Source organism: Podarcis bocagei (genome assembly GCF_964188305.1).
Source record: "Podarcis bocagei genome assembly, chromosome: Z".
NCBI lineage: Eukaryota > Metazoa > Chordata > Lepidosauria > Squamata > Lacertidae > Podarcis > Podarcis bocagei.
The window spans coordinates 48,181,265-48,198,957 of NC_138140.1; the positions used below are offsets into that span (position 1 = coordinate 48,181,265).

The window sequence follows — 17,693 nt, forward strand, 5'->3', positions numbered from 1 at the left end:
CATCTCTGACTTGCTGTTGAAGGGCATGATATGACATTCTGTCTTGCTCTTGTTATTTATTGGTTGCAAGCCGCTTTGGGATTCATTTGAATGAAAAGTGGCATCTAATAAACCAAATCAAAAGGTGATAAAGGTGAAGACAACGACGGGCAGGTAATAAATATTAACAGTAATAGGGTTGTATGTTTGACGACGATTGATAATAAATTACCTCACCTGGATAACAAACAGGAGTTGTAGAAGTAAATTCTCACCAGGCAACTGACTTGTAGCGCAGCAGGACTTTTTTTGGGGGGGTTGTGGCATCTTTTCCTGTTGGGTCTCAAGTCCAAACCCATCCCCCCCTTTTGCGCTACACTAAATGTAATGCTCGTGAGCAACACAAGAGAGGTTCATGGACTTTGCTCCTTTTTCCTTCTCGGTCTGCCTTCATTGCTTCTCTTATGCCCATTTAGATTGTCCGGATGGTTAAGTGTTCGAAGGGCAGCCCAATAACCCTGGCGGTGGGAGATGGGGCCAACGACGTCAGCATGATCTTGGAAGCTCATGTGGGCATAGGTGAGGCATATCTTGAAGCGCATAGCTTTGGGCAACTATTTGGGGTATTCTTGTCTTGCAGGGTGAGTGGGGGAGAAATCTAAGAGTGTGGGGAGCATGATAGAAGTGTACGTATGGCAGGGGGGGAGGAAGAGCAACTGGGGTTTTTATACAGGACGTATTGGCCAGGGATCTCCTCACCCACCAATTCTTCCATCTCTGCTTCCAGGTATCAAAGGTAAAGAGGGCCGCCAAGCAGCCCGGAACAGTGACTACGCCATCCCAAAGTTTAAAGACTTGAAAAAATTGCTGTTGGCTCATGGGCATTTGTACTACGTGAGAATCTCACACCTTGTACAGTATTTCTTCTACAAGGTAATGGGCTTCATCTGCTTGGAGGGCGCATTTAGTCACTTCCCAATCATTGGTTAATCCCAAGATGAACTGCTGGTGGGCTTCAGGGAAGGTGGAAATTCCGAAGCCCTGATCCTAGATGAGTGGCCCACGGCACCCTTCCTGGCTCACGGATATGTCGGTTCTTCCTGGCCTCTTCTGTCCTTCAGCCACTCCTGGCTTTGCAGTCCCATAGCTGAGCGATGGAGCAAGTGTTTCGCACGCTGGAAGCCCACAATTCAATCCCCGACACACACACACACACCCCAGTTTAAACTATGAGCTAGCAGGTGATGAGAAAGGTCTCTGCTTGAGACCATTGAGAGCTACTGCCACCCAAAGTGGACAGTATTGGGCTAGGCTTGCAAACAGTTTGACCTGGTATAGAAGACTGCTTCCTATGTCCTGTCTTACCATGGTTGTTGGTATGCATGCCGAGGGAGGAGGTGTGTGTTAGTGGGTTGGCAGTTGGCCAACAAAGACCTCTGTTTGTATTGCCATGGGTGGGTGTACAGGCTAGGGCCATCTCAATCACTGCACCATTGTGACAGAATTCCCTTCCAAGAGAGGCTGGCCATTTGGTCTTCCAGCGTACTGAAAATATATGACTCTTCTGTAGAGCATTCGTGGGCAGGAAAATTGGCAGTAAGCATGTGATGCAGTGCACACAAACACACACACACACCTCCCTGAAATAAATAAGGCTCTTCTGAATTTGTTGTTTTATGTTTGTGATTGTGATTTTTAAATTTGTTTTATTGAGTTGTAGCCTTTAAAAGACTGCTGAGATCCAGGGGGCTGGACTAGATAACCCTCAGGATCTATAGAAGACAAAACAAGTGGCACAAAAAAAGAAGCCGCTCACTTTGTGATGCTGGGGGCAAGCTGCGCACTCTCAGTCTAACCTACATACAAGCCTGTCTCCCTCCCCACTCCAAGGATAAAATGGGATCACCTGCATATATGCCACCCTGTGCCTCCTGGGAGGGAGGGCAAAACACGTTGCTGCTCTTTTGAAGTGAGGATTTGGAGCAGAGCTTTGTCAGCAAATCTGAAAAGGGCAAGAACGGTTTTGTGAGGATAGCTGTTTCTAATGCAGTGGGTCCCCAGTGCTCTCTGCTGTATAAATTAAAATAAATTAATAAAGTGCTTAGGTCTCCCAAGTAACATGGCTTTTGCTTTTCTGTTTCATTTTTAGAATCTTTGCTTCATTTTCCCACAATTTTTGTACCAGTTCTTCTGTGGCTTTTCACAACAGGTAGGTTGCTGCTATCGGTGATGACTTTGTGAGCCGAATCGCGACTCACAGTTTGGGCTGAAGTTCTAGGCTTGCTAATTTTTTATTATGGTGCTACCTCCTTTTCTGCGACCAGAATTCTCAGACTGCTTGTTTTTATCGAATTACGTAAAGCTATTTTGTTCCTTTCAGTGCTTGCTAGAGAAAAATGCTCTTTTCTCCCACCTGTTCCATACGCATTGCCTAGGCTTGCGCCCTGGAGGACCACTTAGGTGTTTCAGTTGCAGCAAAGACAGCACAGGAGGCACCTTTTACTTCAGTTGGATTTCCAGATAGATGCAGATATATATGGTGAAGGGATGAGTGACCTTCCATCCTACGCTAGGGCAGGAGTTGGGATAAAGGTCCAGTGGAAAGATGGCTGGCTCCTTTGTGTGTCTTCTCTTGTTCTGCTCTGTAAACCAGACAGCTTTGGACCACCCTCTACCATTCTTCCACTCCTGCTTTTATTTCTTAATGCACCCCTTGCAAAATGCAGAAACATAGGCACTTGCCAATCGAGCTAACGACCTTCGCCAGGAACACTCCTGTGCTGGAGGTTTTTAAAGAAAGGACTTCGCAAGGGGCAGGGGCAGGCGGGGAGTTCCATTGTGCAAAAAAGCCCTTGAAGCCATCTGGGTGGGCAGCTTTTTAAATTAATCAAAAGTGAAACTGTTTGGCAGCTGTCACCGTCATAGCAAGTAAGCGTCTGCAACTTCTGTCTAACGGTTTGGTTTCCTGCCCTTTGCACCTCAAGATGTTTTCCGTGGTACGTGAAACCCACTTCTAACCCCTGTTTGCGGAATTGCTGGCTCGTCTCCAGAGGCTCACAAACTACTCGGTGTTCCTTGAAACCAGACTTTGGGATATATTGAATGAGTACAATGTCCAGTTTCTCGAGTGTTCCATTCAAGCACTGGTTTTGCCGTAACCAATTCTGCTAATGAGCTGAACCCCCTCGCTTTGAATGCAGCTGTTCTCCATAAGCCTGCTTCCTTTGACTCTCCTCTTTTCTCCCTCTTTGGCTTGTGGTTACTCCCCCCCCCCCCCCGGCAACAGTTCAATTTTGTGTTTGGTGTAGAAGTTCAGAGTGAGGTTATGCTTGAGTTTACAGTTCTACGAAGTGCAGGATTTGCCTTTGCATCCCATGTTCCTTCTGGCTGAGTAGGGCTCAGCCCTCTTTTTGAAACTGTAACATTGCATTACGACTGTGATCTCTTGCAAACCAGAAGTCCAGAATGGCATGTTGACAGCCTAAAGCGAGCAGGAAGTGTGCCCCAAAACTGCATAAAAGCTTTCCCCACCACAATCAAGTGCAGTTTGCTAAACCTGAGGTTCAGTTGCCTCTTGAAGCCGTAGGGGAGGCTGCTGCAGCGGGCAGCATCATGAGTATTTTGGAGAGGGCAGGAGCAAACAACGCCGCTGCTTTCTCCTCCTGACTCCCCTTCTCCCTTCCTTGTCTTTTTAAGCCTCTCTATGATGCTGCTTACCTTACCATGTTCAACATCTGCTTTACATCTATGCCAATCGTGGCCTACAGTCTGCTGGAGCAACACGTCCCTATTGACACTCTGATGGCCTTCCCAAAACTATACCTGTAAGTAACCATCAGCACTTTTTCTGTTTTATCTGCCTTTGGCTGCTGGTGACAGAAGTTGAGCTGGATTGTGGACAGGGATTCAGCACTCCCTTCCCTCTGCTTGTAGCCTTAAGCAGCCAACTCCACTCCCAGGTGCAATGTTTTGATTTGCTTTTCTTTGTTTATGGCATTTATATCCCACTCTTTATCAGCAGTGACAGCAAGCCCTGCTGGAGTCAGCTGGGCTGCTGAGTCCCCCATGGGGAGAATTCCATAGTTCAGCCGCCCTCCCACTAAAGAAAGCAGGGCTTGACGTCAGTTCTGCTCAGCTTGGGTCTCTGCCTGCTGTGCAGCTTTGGCTCAAGCTGCACTATAAATGAAGAATTAGTTACCTGATATTATGGTCACCTCCAGTGATTGACAGGTGGGCAGAGTGCCCGTCAGGGGTCAGTGTCATGAGCTCCTCAGCTCCATCGGGGTTGGGGTCAGGTTGGCAGATCCTGACACGAGCAGGAAGAAACTGGGGTGGTGGTGCTCATTTTGGGGGAGCATGGCCGGTGGGGAGGCTCTCCCCAATGTGCCTCAACTTCCCCCTGCTTCAGAAAGGGGAAGCAAGGATGCTGGTTCCTCCCGGACAACCTCCAGGGGGAGAACAGAGAACCCCAGTGGAGCACTTGTTTTCAATTCGGGCATTCTCACAAAATCAGCAAGTCGCACCTTTGCAGCTTGGGACAGTTGCTTCCTTGCAGATCTTGCCTGATTCCTGAACTTCTGAATTGTGAAGAATTTTTTTTAGACCAGTGCTTGTGGGTCTTTTGACTACCCTGACTCAGGGTGCTTTCAGAAAGTTCTGACTGCAACGAGGATTGCGCCGTTACCCAGATTCCCAGTTCCAGCAATTAATACCTTCTGGTTCCCTTCAGTGGGCTGTTGCTTCTCAGTCTTCACCACTGTCACAAACCAGGGGAGGATTGGTGCTGCTGGAAGCTGTCTCTCCACCTCTCCCTGAGCTGTACAGCAACAGATGCTTAGCCTCGCATCTGTGGAGTGCTCTGCTAACCTGCTCCAGCAAATGAAAATCTTCCTCTGGCCCTGGTCCAGCAAGCCAGCTGTTGTTATCCGTATTGGGTGCTTGATGCTAGTGTAAACATCCTTGTTTGCATCCAAAGGATTTGTGTATGTAGCAAAAGGCTGGGCGGGGGCTTGTTGGGGCCACGGAAGCAGAGTTGCTCCAGAATGGGACTAACCACCCCTGCCCCACTTCTCCCTCTGCCAAGCGCCTCAGCATTCCCCTCTGCCACTATTTATAACTTGATAGGAGCTTGTTGAGCTCCTGTGCTTGCCCGGCAGTCATAATTGCATGAGCAGAGTAAGGAAAACAAGCTAATTGCAAAAGATGAGATGGCCTTGCTTTGAATATTCATCAGCTGAAAATGTGTCCCTGAATACAAAGCGGTTTTGCAGGCTGCTGCCTTTTTCAGCTCTCCCATTTTCTGCTCTGCTACTTAGGCAGTTTATCACTGCTGTTTGGGCAGGCGGGATGGTCCGACAGCAGAATCCCAGGCGGGGCTTGCAACAGTGGGCTCCCTATGGTTTCTCAGTGGGATAGTTAGCCCTGCCATCATTACGGTCTGTCCTGAAGCACATTCCCTTTCCTAAATCTTAGTTCAGCTCTGCCTGGTTTGGCTTTGTCTGTGAAACGGCGTTGCTGTAGCAGGTGGGAGGGGCTTTTGCCCAGCCTGCTATTACAATAGGCCCTGCGTTATCAAAACAACACGAGAGGGAAGGTAGCCTCGCCTTTCTCTGCGTCATGCACATTTCCAGAAGTAAAACATTCCTGATCATGGCCCTGTCAAAGCTAAGCACTTTTAAACCCCATTGATTCTTTCAGAGGGAGGTACTTAACCACGTGCCCAATTCAGTGGGGCCCAAACGTGCTTGACTTCATACCATACCATTCCAATTTCATATATCCCAAGGCCCATATCACCCTTCGTGGTAGTGGTGCCCTCCCTGTGGAACACCCTCCCTTCAGATGTCAAGGAGATCAAGAACTACACAACTTTTAGAAGACATCTGAAAGCAGCCATGTATCTGGAGGTTTTTAATGCTTGATGTCTTGCTGTGTTGCTGTGTTGCTTCATGTTACGTTCTTTCAGGTTACGTCCCGCGGCGACCTGGAAGTACCAGAAAGGGTTACTTCCGGGTTTTGCCGCTTGTGCATGCGCAGAAGCGCAAAATGACGTCATGTGCAGAAGCAGCAAGTTGCAACCTGTGCATGCGCAGATGCGCTGCTGCGGGTTGCGCTCTTTTCATGTTGCGAAGGGCCTCCAGAACGGATCCCGTTCGCAACCAGAGGTACCACTGTATTTGGTTGGAGGCTGCCCAGAGTGACCGGGGCAACCCAGCCAGATGAGCGAGGTAGAAATAAAACAACAACAACAACAACATATAATAAGATGAGCTGGGGTAGTTGTAGCAGAACAGCTGGAATTGGGAAGGGAACAGTATTTAAAGGGGGGGTGAGGGGAGCTTGATCCCCACAAGAATTGGTCTGCTATTTATTGTATAACAAAGAAATATGAAAGACTAATTGTGTTAGCTCATCTTTGCTATTGTAATAGCCATATTTGCATGCCATCTGCTGTGCAGCAAGAGGCCGTGGCTCAGCAGTAGCTGTGTGCAGGTATGTGAAAGTTAAAAGGAGACGATGGGAGAGACCCTTCCTCTGGTGAGATCGTGGAGAGCAGTTGTCAGAGAAGACGAGGCGGACACTGATGGTCGGCTGCTGCCTGGGCCAAATCCTGCTGCTGTCCCACTGCATTCCTTGCATTCCCTTTTCAGTCTTTTCAAGAACTCTCTTTTGGAAAGAGAGTGTGTTTCAAGTCCAGTAGAGGGAGCCCATGTCTTACGTTCCTCAAAGGAATGATAAGGACAGAGCATTAAAGCAGTTTGAGGTATCAGATCTGTGTTTTGTTTTTTATTATTATTATTATTATTATTATTATTATTATTATTATTATTATTATTATTATTATTATTATTTATTAATTAAGCCACCAGAGCAATACAGCTAGAGTAGTTCGGACATTTTCCTCACTTCTTTTTGGAGCGTGTGGTTGGCTAAAAGATGATTCTGTCGGGCCAAACAAAAGAAGAGCAAGACTCAGACTGGGCAGAGAATAAGTACTGAAACGGAATGACAAACTGTGGAGAGAAGTGTCTGAAAGTTATACAGTCACCTTGTTACTGTCTTTGCAAATTAACTCTTCTTGTTTCTTTTTATAACCTGCTAGTCTTACGCATCCTTCTTTTCCACTTCTAACGCAGGAAGGGGATTTCATAGATTTTATTTATTGTATTTTTTTAATCCTATGTTCCCTCTACAGAGCTCAAGGTTCTCCCCCTCGCCAAATAAAATGTATCTTTACAACAACCCTGTGAGGTTGCATGGTTGTGTAGGGATTGTGCTGCTGTTGTAATCTTCAAGGTCACCTTTTGGTCTCCTGTCTGCTTTGAGGCCCCGCAGAACACCATCTGGCAATTGCGTACGTGCACACACACACACACACACACCCCTTCTTGCTTTTCGTGAACACAGTTTTAAACCCTTTTCTTTCTGTTACATTTTCCTTGGCAGGAACGTTTCCGACAACGCCATGTTGCAGTTGAAACCTTTCATATACTGGACCCTCCTGGGCCTTTTTGACGGCTGTGTGTTTTTCTTTGGGACTTACTTTTTTTTCATGAACTCTTCTATAGAGAACAACGGAAAGGTAAGAGGAACAAAGCCTTTTAAACCAACAATCAGGCTGTGCCTGGAGTTGCTGAATGGTGCAACTCATTCCACGCACCCACGGGCTCATCAGATGTGTGTATCTAAAAGAGCGTGCCCCTGTCGTGCAGGAAACCACTTTTGAAACTGTGTGATTGTGGCAGGAAATGTTTTCTTTCTTTCTTTCTTTCTTTCTTTCTTTCTTTCTTTCTTTCTTTCTTTCTTTGCTGGGAGGTGGGATTGAGGATTAGTACTGTGTTGTCCACAGGAGGGTTTTTTAACCTTTCTCCTTGTGTTGTTTTCTCAGTTAACTTCCCCCACCCCATGAGTGGAATGGGCAGTGTACTCATTTTGTTGTTGTTGTTTTTGTGTGTCTTTTTTCGTGCAAGTTAATAGAAATGCCATTGGGGGAGGGGGGAAGGATTATAAAACCTCTCCCCATGCTCCATGTCTTGATCTGAATGTTCACCTCCCCCAACCAACAGCTGCAATTGTCACTTCAAAAACCTGTGGGGAATCTTGCGTGTGTCTTCGTTTGCCCTCAGGTGACTTTGTGTAAATGTTAATTGCAAATTATGTATTTGACCATTGCAGTGGTGCATCTCTTCTATCAAACCTGTTTATTTGTGGCCTCTGTGCAAAGGTTGTTCTTACTGCCAGTGAATCAAAGCCTCTTTCAGATTTTGCAGTGTTCCATAAACTCTGTTGTACAGTGTTTTTTTTGGAAGCAGCAGTGGTTGGCAGCTTCCAAAAGAGAGATCCACGTAGATCTACTTTGCTGCATCCTTGGTGTAGTGGTTAAGAGCGTTAGACTTATAATCTGGTGAACTTGGTTCACTTCCCCGCTCTTCCACCTGCAGCTGCTGGGTGACCTTGGGCCAGTCACACTTCTCTGAAGTCTCTCAGCCCCACTCACATCCCAGAGTGTTTGTTGTGGGGGAAGAAGGGAAATGAGATTGTTAGCCACTTTGAGACTCCTTAAGGGGAGTGAAAGACGGGATGTCATGTCCAGCCTCCTCCTCCTCTTCTTCTTCTTCTTGCAAAGTTGCTTCTTGTTGACCATTTAATCACGTTCCCTGGCTTTCTGCACCTTGACTTTCTGCCTGTTTGTCATTAAGTGCAAAAGAATTTAAAAACAAACAAACAAAAAAACACACACTTTTTACATGTCACTTTCTGTTTTAATGTATGCATTCAGATCTTGACAGAATTTGGTAAGCAAATTGTCCCATTTGTTGCCATTGTTCTGACTTTGAAACACAGCCTGTTGCTTTTTCTTCAGTGCAGGTAGAGCCGAAAAATAAGAAAGAAGGAGATGCGTGAAAAAGGAGGGATAGGCTTGTCCATGTGGGTGTTGAACCAGGCTCCTGTTTAGCACTGAACCAGAGGTTCAGGAATTGGATCCTAGGGACGGGATTCAACTTAAGTTGCTGTATGAGCAAAGTAAAGTCCGCTCACGCAGTGGGACTCCAACCCTCAGCGTGCCCTCTGCACCCCCTAAATCTGCTTTGGAGAGTGGTAGGGGAGCTCCACTTAGCACCATATTGAATTCCACACCCCATGAAGGCAGGGGTGATGCAGGCTGCATCATCCCATGATCGAAAAACGCAGATCAGTTATTGTTTTTTAATTTGCCCTCTCCTCGACTTAGTGCATGTTCGGGAACATTACACAGAATCCTCTGCAGAGACTGTACCTTCCTTGCAGTGCCAGTTCTTCTGTCATACAATCGCAAAGCATTCTGAGTTTCTTTCATCTGGATCCCTTACCAGCCAACATATACCTTTGTGGAAAGGAATGCTAACCTTGCTTCCTCACACCTGTGGTTGTTTTGTTTTTTTAAAGCAGGAGACCACTATGGTTGCATTTTCTTTTCTTTTTTTCCTTTTTAAAAAAAGAATCATTGAGCAAATTGCAGTAGATAGCCATAAATGTTACTTGTTTGATTTTGTTGTGCTCTGCAAGGTGTTTTTTTTGTTGTTGTTGTTGTTTTTTGTTTTTGTTTTTTGGTTAGGGGGAAATGTTCTATTGATGATTGCAGTATCTTGCTCCTGTGGGGTGGGGATGAATTATTCAGTTCATTGTAATCATCTGTTTAATTCCTCGCCTGCCCTCTTTCAAAAATCTGAACCAGCCAACTCTGTTTTTCAGATGTCTGGGAACTGGAGTTTTGGAACAATGATTTTTACCGTATTGGTGTTCACCGTCACTCTAAAGGTTAGTGTCCTCGTTTGAATTTTTAAAAAAGCCACCTCTCAATTTAGTTGTACAGGGGAGTTCCTGATACTGAGCTTGATGTATTGATGTTACTGGCAGTGATTTTCTTCCTATTGCTCCAACTGCTGTAGTAATTAATGATAATTATGCCCTACAACATATTGTATCTAAAGCTCCCCATTCTCTTTTATCTCTTTCTCTTTTTCAAATACTCCAGCTGGCATTAGACACTCGGTTCTGGACGTGGGTGACCCACTTTGTCATTTGGGGTTCTTTGGTCTTCTATGTGTTTTTCTCATTCTTCTGGGGAGGAATCATTTGGTAAGCATTTTATTTTCAATTTATATTATTGTGCTCCAGCGTAATCTGCACCGATTGCACCCTGTATTTGGGGGGGTGGCTGTTTGGGTGTTTGTTTTTATTCTTATTATGTATTTTGTGGTTTTATATCTTGATTTTACTCTGTGAACCGTCCTGAGACCCCCAAGTATAGGGCAATATATAAATTCAACTAATAATAATAATACCAAAAGTTTAGGGGGGGGTGAATTGCGTGAGAACAAATACCTTAATAAATATGAGGTGCCTCCTTCTTTAACATAATGAGATTGATGGTGGGAGGGGGTTATTCACTGCTTCTAAAAATATATTTTTAAACTTTTTAGGGACATGGGAACATAGAAAGTTGCCTTCTGCTAACTAAGGTCATTAGTCCATGTAGCTCAGCATTGTCAACAATGGCTAGCAGCGGCCTTCTCAGGCAGGGGCCTCTCTTTTACACCCCACCTGGAAATGCCTCCTGGAACCTTCTGGATGCAAAACATGTGCTCTCCTACCACTGAGCTATGACCCTTCCTCAGGACGAGGTAGTGGGAAGACCTATGCTCAGACTCTCAATTGGCCATGGAATTCACTAGCTGACCTTGCTAGCAAATGAGTCCACCTACAGCACAAGACTGCTGTGGCAATAAATTCTGTGTAGGGAGTGGCCCTGAGATCCAAAGGGAAGAGTCTGTGCCTTTGTGGTAGAGCACATGCTTTGCATGCAGAAGGCCTCGGATTCAACCCCTGGCATCTCCAGTTGAAAGGTGCTGGGGAATGACCCCTTCCTAAAATCTTGCATAACTGTGGCTAAACAAGAGTGGACAGCACAGGTCTTGGTGAACCGGTGGCCCAACTCAGTGTAAGTTAGCTTCATAGGGATAGCTCAGCTGGTAGAGCACAAGACTCCAAATCTCAGGGTTGTAGGTTTGAGCTCCACGTTGGGCAAAAAGAGTCCTTCACTTCAGGGGGTTGGACTAGATGCCCCCTGTGGTTCCTTCCAACTCTGGTCTGTGATTCTGTGTGCACAGATGGGGCTGGAGTATAAAATGCATTACCGTATTTTTCCATGTATAACATGCCCCCGTGTATAACATAACCTCTATTTTTGGGGACTCCAAATAAAGAAAATGGGGGGAGATTGCCCAGAATTGTTAAGCTTTTTTTGGGGGGGGGGGTTGCCCAGAGTTGTGGTTTGGGCAGGGATTGCCAAAAATCACTCACCCGCCTGACCGATGCTGAAAAATTGCTCATGTCGCCAAAGCCACCGGTTGTCTGCAGGCTTTCTGCCAGCAACCACCGATTGCACGCCCAATTTCCACAGCGGATGCCAATCGACCGCAGTCATGGCCACAGCCACCAATCACCCACCCAATCGCTGCTGACAATCTGCTCGCGACAGAAACCAATTGCCAGTCCCCCATATGCACTATGTACAAGTGAACCCCCCAATTTTAAACTTGAAAAAATAGGGGAAAATATAGTCTAATACACAGAGAAATATGGTAATCCTATATTATAATAGGGGCCTCAGGTCTCCCATGTGCCAATCCTTGCATGTGCATGCATAGTTTTTTAAAGACTCACCTGTCTACTTACAATCCCAGACCACTAAAATAACAGTAGAATGACAGTCCTCGTTAGAGTCACAAATACTGGCACCAGAGCCTACAAACAGCCACTGGAACGTAAGACATTGAAAACAAACTAGCAAAAGATTTGTGTGGGCAAAATGGCATGATCCATGTTCAGTGAAGGGGCTATCGGCAGATTTGAGAGAACAAGATGGGGGGTGGGTTGCAATGGCTCAGTGAAGGCCCAATGGGCATTGGGAATACTGAGTGACTGTTTAGGAGGGGCATGGAAAACCAAGTGGTTAGGAGGGAGAATGTAATGGAATAGCCTGGGAGAGGGCATGGCTGGCTGGCATCATGAACTGGAGCACTCCATGCTACTTTCTGTTGCTTGTAATAAGTTTTCACATTCATATTACAGTGGTACCTCAGGTTACATATGCTTCAGGTTACATACGCTTCAGGTTACATACGCTTCAGGTTACAGACTCCGCTAGCCCAGAAATAGTACCTCGGGTTAAGAACTTTGCTTCAGGATGAGAAGAGAAATCGTGCTCCGGTGGCGCGGCAGCAGCGGGAGGTCCCATTAGCTAAAGTGGTGCTTCAGGCTAAGAACAGTTTCAGGTTAAGAACAGGCCTCCAGAACTAATTAAGTACTTAACCTGAGGTACCACTATATAGTTGATTTATATATCATAAATCTTGATGCTTTGGGATAAATAAAAGAATGAGGCAAGCCTGTTTGGTTGAGGGGTGGTTTTTTGTTTTGTTCTGTCTTTTTAAATAAATCTAATGTGTGCCTTTCTTTCTCCCTTCTTCTTTGTTGTTCCGGCCAGGCCTTTCTTGAAGCAACAAAGAATGTATCATGTCTTTGCCCAGCTGCTGACTTCTGTCTCAGTCTGGTTGGCAATATTTTGCCTGATCTTACTTGCCCTTCTCCCCGAGATCCTTTACCAACTCTTTAAAAGCATGAAGAGAAAACGCCACCAGGTAAGGAGCGAACGGAAGAAGCCTGACACTTCTGAACCCGAAGAGTGGATCCCCCTCTTCTAAGCGATCTCTTTGGCAGGCAGGCTGTTTGGAACATTTGGAAAGCTCTGCCCAGATTATCTAGCAGTGCCTCTTAGACAGCCAATGGCTCTTTGTCGAGATCAGCAAAGAGGATATCTCTGGGATATGGAAGGGCAGCTGGCAGTGCATAGCAGACAACAGCTTCATCCATCTAGCCTGTCCAGACCTGAACTCATAGAGGCTGGACCAAGACGAGTGAGAACGCAAGCAGGGGTTTCCAGAAAGAACTTTCCCCCCAAACTCCAAATCAGACCCAGACTCCATATTTTGAGGTTTTCAGCTGGACCTTTGCTTAGGGCTTCCTGCATCTCTTTCAGCAGTTATGGAAGGTGGTGTTTTGTTTTTGTTTTTTATGAGAGGAGATGTCCAATTTCTTTATGTCCCTTTATGTCTGATGAGGGCTGAATTGCGTACCTGTGTGAATCTGATACTGCAAGGAGCCATTTGTGCTGGAAGCATAAATCCCATAGCATACCTGTTGGGACCAGCAGGATGGGAGCTTGGTTTTCCTCTGTGATGCTTAACAAGCACTAAACCCCAGCCGTCTTAAGTCCCTCACTTGGGCTAGTTGAATAGTACTTAGTTCTCAGTTTTTCAAAAACACTAAGAGTCTGCTGCTCAGAAGCTGCGACTTTGACCCACTCACCCCCAGCAGCCACCATCCATGACAGATTGGGCCTGCCAGCTGAATCATCCTTTGTGTCAGTGAGGCCTTGGCAACAGTCGCCTGCTGCAAATGTACCTCCCTGGAAATCCTAGCCACGGGTGAGGAAGTGTGTGATCTGTGAGCTCATAAGCTCCGTACTTCCCCCTTGAGCATAAGTAGCCCCTCCCTGCCTTTCTAGCCTTAAACCTGGATTGGGAGGGAATCCTGGATAATGCTAAGCACTGTAAGTGCCAGTGCAGATGGTAAACTGGGATTGCAGCTGGGCAGGGAACAGGTAGCTGATTTCTTAGTTGACAGACCAGCAGTATTACATCTGCATCAGAACTCCCATATAATATTTGTTTCATATGGTTCTAGCCCATAAACCATTTCGTGAATTGCAGGTCTCCCTTTTCTTATTTGTCTTTTTAAAAAACTGCTGGAGTTGGCATTGTTTTAACAAGGATTTGGTGAGTTCTAAGTGATGCCTTCAGAAATATTTCCCGTTGGTTTTTTTTATACAGCGTGTTGAAAAATGTTGCCGTGTGCATTATGTTAGATTGTACTTTCATGCGGTTTTACAGTAAACTTTATACACAATTAACATGTCAAAGAGTTGTCTTTGCTAAAGTATAAAAAAGGCACAATAGCATTATTATTAAAGTACCCCAAAATAAATAGAGGAGGCTGTAGACGCTTTTGATGGGTACCTGTCAGTCGAAGGAGTACTATGCAAGGTAGCTTTGCCAGCAGAGGGCAGTGGCTAAAACTGAGCAAAGGTTTCCAGTTCAGACTGCAGTTTCACAGGACAGCCTTTGGCTCAGCTCCCCACCCATATGTTTTTGGGGTGATTGGTACAAACATTGGTGTGATGTGAAGTGCTTTGAACACTCCACAGTAAGTTTTTGTTGTTGTTATTGCCCTTGACACATTGAATCCACTAATTCTGCTGTGTTTTCTGACCGGCAGATGGCCGGGGGGGGGGGGCAACATTTCCCTCTTTCAAGTTACATTAACAGCACATTTAGGGGCAAATAGTAGGCAGGTCCCCTGACAGTTTCCTAAGGGGTTTAAAAGGTGGGGAAATTGCATCAGGGTTCCAAGTCATGTGGGCAACCTTTCCACATAGAGTTGCCTCTCCAGGCACAGGGTTTTTTGTGGGGGACACAGGGCATTGTGTCCTTCTTGGCTGTTCTCCAGTGGCATGCTCCGGCACTGCTGCTCCCTGCTTCAAACCACACCATCCAGCCCATGGAAGGAGGCAGGACCAGGCAAGAGCACTGCACCAGAAGTGGTGGGGTTGATGAGCAGGCAGTTGCAAACCCTGTAAGGGTTAATGGCCAAATAGGACTGCAGACTTGTTGCACAGCAACATCCCTGCACCCTGTAGAGCCAGGGTGGGGACCTGTGACCCTCCAGATATTCCTGACTCCCACCAGCCCTGGCTGAATTGGGAGGAATAGATTGTTTAGTGATTTTGGAGGTCAGATTAAATACTTTCCCCCCAAAGGCATGGATGTAATACAGTCATATCTTGGTTCTCAAATGCCCTGCAATTCAAACGTTTTGGCTTCCAAACGCCGTAAACTAAGAAGTGAGTGTTCCAATTTGCAAACTTTTTTGGAAGCCGAATGTCTTATGCAGCTTCTGCAGCTTCCAATTGGGTGCAGGAAGCTCGTGCAGCCAATCGGAAGTTGTGCCTTGGTTTTCAAACTTCCGGAACAGATTCCATTCAAGAACCAAGGTACGACTGCAGTCCGTTGTGGGCATCACAATGTATCCAGTTCACAAAAGAAAACCTCAGACCTTCCCCTTTCATGAAAAGGCCAAAACACTGAAACACACACAAACAAAAAGCCAGGCATCACCCCGTCTTGATCCACCAGACCAAAGGAGGGGTTGTGGGAGTGGTTGGGTGCAGGGGTATCAAGGATGGATGCCAAAAACGCCAGAGAGATCAGTTCTAGTGCTTTATTAAAAGAAAGGTGTAGATCAACAGCAAATCAGCCTGCCAGCCTTTACAGACATGGAACTGTCACCGCAGCAAGGAGATGGCTTGTCCGTGCCCAAGTAAACGTGCATATGTTTCTTTATACACCAAGTAGCATACGTCACTTTGGCCAGGACTTCCCGTCACTTCACCTTACTAGAAGAGGACATAGGTGGCAAGCACCCAAATCTTACAGAGAGTTCCTGTTTCTGGGCTCAGAGCCCAGCACCCGAAGCCCACAGATAAGGATAGCATCAAAGTCAGCCAATTAGCGTATATCAAAGCAAGTGAATATAAACATATATGAGCTCCTTGCTACAGCAACTACCAGTTAATTGTGGGGTTATCTTGACTACCAAGATGGCATTAGCAAAGCTTCTGGAGTGGTTCACCTTTGGTTCAGCACAACCCCAACTAGGGATGGGGAAGAAGTTCAGCTCAGTTTGGGTTTAAGTGCGTACCTACCTATTTTGCACTTTCTGAAAGAATAACTAAAACTCCATCACCCTTTGAAATTTGCAGTTCTCTGCATTTTGCAATGCAGTTACCCAGTCAAGTAACGTATTTAAAAAATGCGTAACGTAAATTGTGCATGTGAAATGCTGTATGTTAGGGGCGATTGCTTTGCAAAATGTGTGTATTAGGCAAAATTGCAAGCATTTGTATATCATGGTTGCAATATTGCAAGTGACACTGCAATATTGATGAATTTTCACAAAGACAAGTGAGGAGAACTGAAAATATGACTGGGAGTATGCGAAACTCAGAGAAACTGCAATTGGCTTATTCATCCCTAAGCCCAACCAAACACCCTTTCCCCAAAATGAAAATACTCTTTGAAAAGAGAGGGAGAGAGGAGTGGGTGGGTGGGATAGTGGGTATTGGCAGACACCAAGAAGGATCCGTGGTGCCCCCAGGCACCAAGTTAGGGTTCCCAACATTAAACTGGGATGAACAAATAGCACAACTGGCTTTGTTGTGTGCTTGTGTTCTCTCTTGGTGTGGAGTCCAAGAGAGACAGACAGTTCACTTCCCTCTTAAAATCTGTGTTCTAGTTCTTTTTATTACAGTCAGTTCCTTCAATTTATTTTTTATACAGAGCACAGTTGAGCGGGGAGAAGACTTGCAAAACTGCTCTGGGAAGAAAGGGGGTGTTCACAATGTTCCAGGTTCCAGCCAATCAGTGCTGTGCACAGCCAACTTCTGCAAACCAGGATTTCCTGTGAACTTAATGAGATGATTGTTCATTGGAACAAAATTCAATGACGGTGCCTCCAGAAGCAGACTACCTAAAATTATATGCAACTGTATATAACCCTGTATGGAGTCTGAGGCACTTATGGAAGGAGAAAGGAGGTTTTTCAGTTCAAAGGACAAAATCCTTTTCTCATTTTACAGCTTGAATAAATATTATATGTGGCTGTTTTATTCAAGCTGTAAAATGATAAAAGGGTTTTGTACTTTGATCCTCGAATTTTTATGCAGTCTGCCCAAGAGAAATGATCAGTTCTGCCAATTGAGAAGATTTTCTTGTGAAAGATTTATCTGGGGGAAAAAGAGACAACTGGTATCACAGTATAGTATTGTGTGACGTATTCAACTTCTTTGGTTGGCCAATCTAAAAAAACAAAGGTGTGTGAAAATGCAACCCAAGTGAGTGGGAACTGAGGTGGTAGAGCATTTTCCCTCTTGAAAGGCTAAAGCAAAGATACGAAATCTGTGGCCCTTCAGATGTTGGTGAACTATAGTAGCTCTCCTCATCCTTGACCGGCTGGCCATGTTGACTGCGTCTGACAGCAGTTGAATTCAGTAACACCTCAGTGTACCAGCTTCCTCTCCCCATGTTCTAGGAACATGGCAGAGTTTTACAAAAATTGGGAGAAGAGAGCAAGTGAAGTTTGATACACCTTTCTTCTGCCCCCAGAAAAGAGACAGAGTCACCCAATGAAATCGACTTGACGGTAGACAAAAGAATGTTCCTTCCTCTGTGGCAGCACCTTCCATATGAGAGGCGTAGTCAAAGTGGCACTCTCTAGGCCAGTACTTCTCAAACTTGGGTCTCCAGCTGTTTTTGGACTACTAATCCCATCATCTCTAGCTAGCGGGACCAGTAGTCAGGGATGATAGCAGTTGTAGTCCAACAACAGCTGGGGCCCCCAAGTGTGACAAACGCTGTTCTAGGTGTTGCTAGGCTGTAGTTCCCATCACCGACCACCATAGCTGTGGTTGATGAGAGCTAGAGTCCATCATCTGGAATGGTAATAGGTTACCTTATGGCAAAGTTTGCTAGCTATCCTGCATTTCTTTTTACACT

At 45.7% G+C, this 17,693-nt stretch overlaps 1 protein-coding gene across 9 annotated transcripts in view; it reads left to right on the forward strand.

The window, feature by feature from the left end:
• The window catches only part of ATP11C (ATPase phospholipid transporting 11C (ATP11C blood group)), a 102,200-nt gene that overhangs the window by 70,677 nt on the left and 13,830 nt on the right, over window positions 1-17,693 (forward strand). For all 9 annotated transcript variants that reach the window (XR_014003985.1, XM_081178944.1, XM_081178949.1 and 6 more), the window contains exons 21-28: window positions 456-558; window positions 767-912; window positions 2,129-2,188; window positions 3,676-3,803; window positions 7,426-7,561; window positions 9,712-9,777; window positions 9,995-10,098; window positions 12,509-12,662. Coding sequence is in view for 8 of the 9 variants with exons in the window: in XM_081178944.1 (XP_081035070.1) it covers window positions 456-558; window positions 767-912; window positions 2,129-2,188; window positions 3,676-3,803; window positions 7,426-7,561; window positions 9,712-9,777; window positions 9,995-10,098; window positions 12,509-12,662 (897 nt within the window). In the remaining variant the exon portion in view is untranslated. The remainder of the gene's footprint in view (window positions 1-455; window positions 559-766; window positions 913-2,128; window positions 2,189-3,675; window positions 3,804-7,425; window positions 7,562-9,711; window positions 9,778-9,994; window positions 10,099-12,508; window positions 12,663-17,693) is intronic.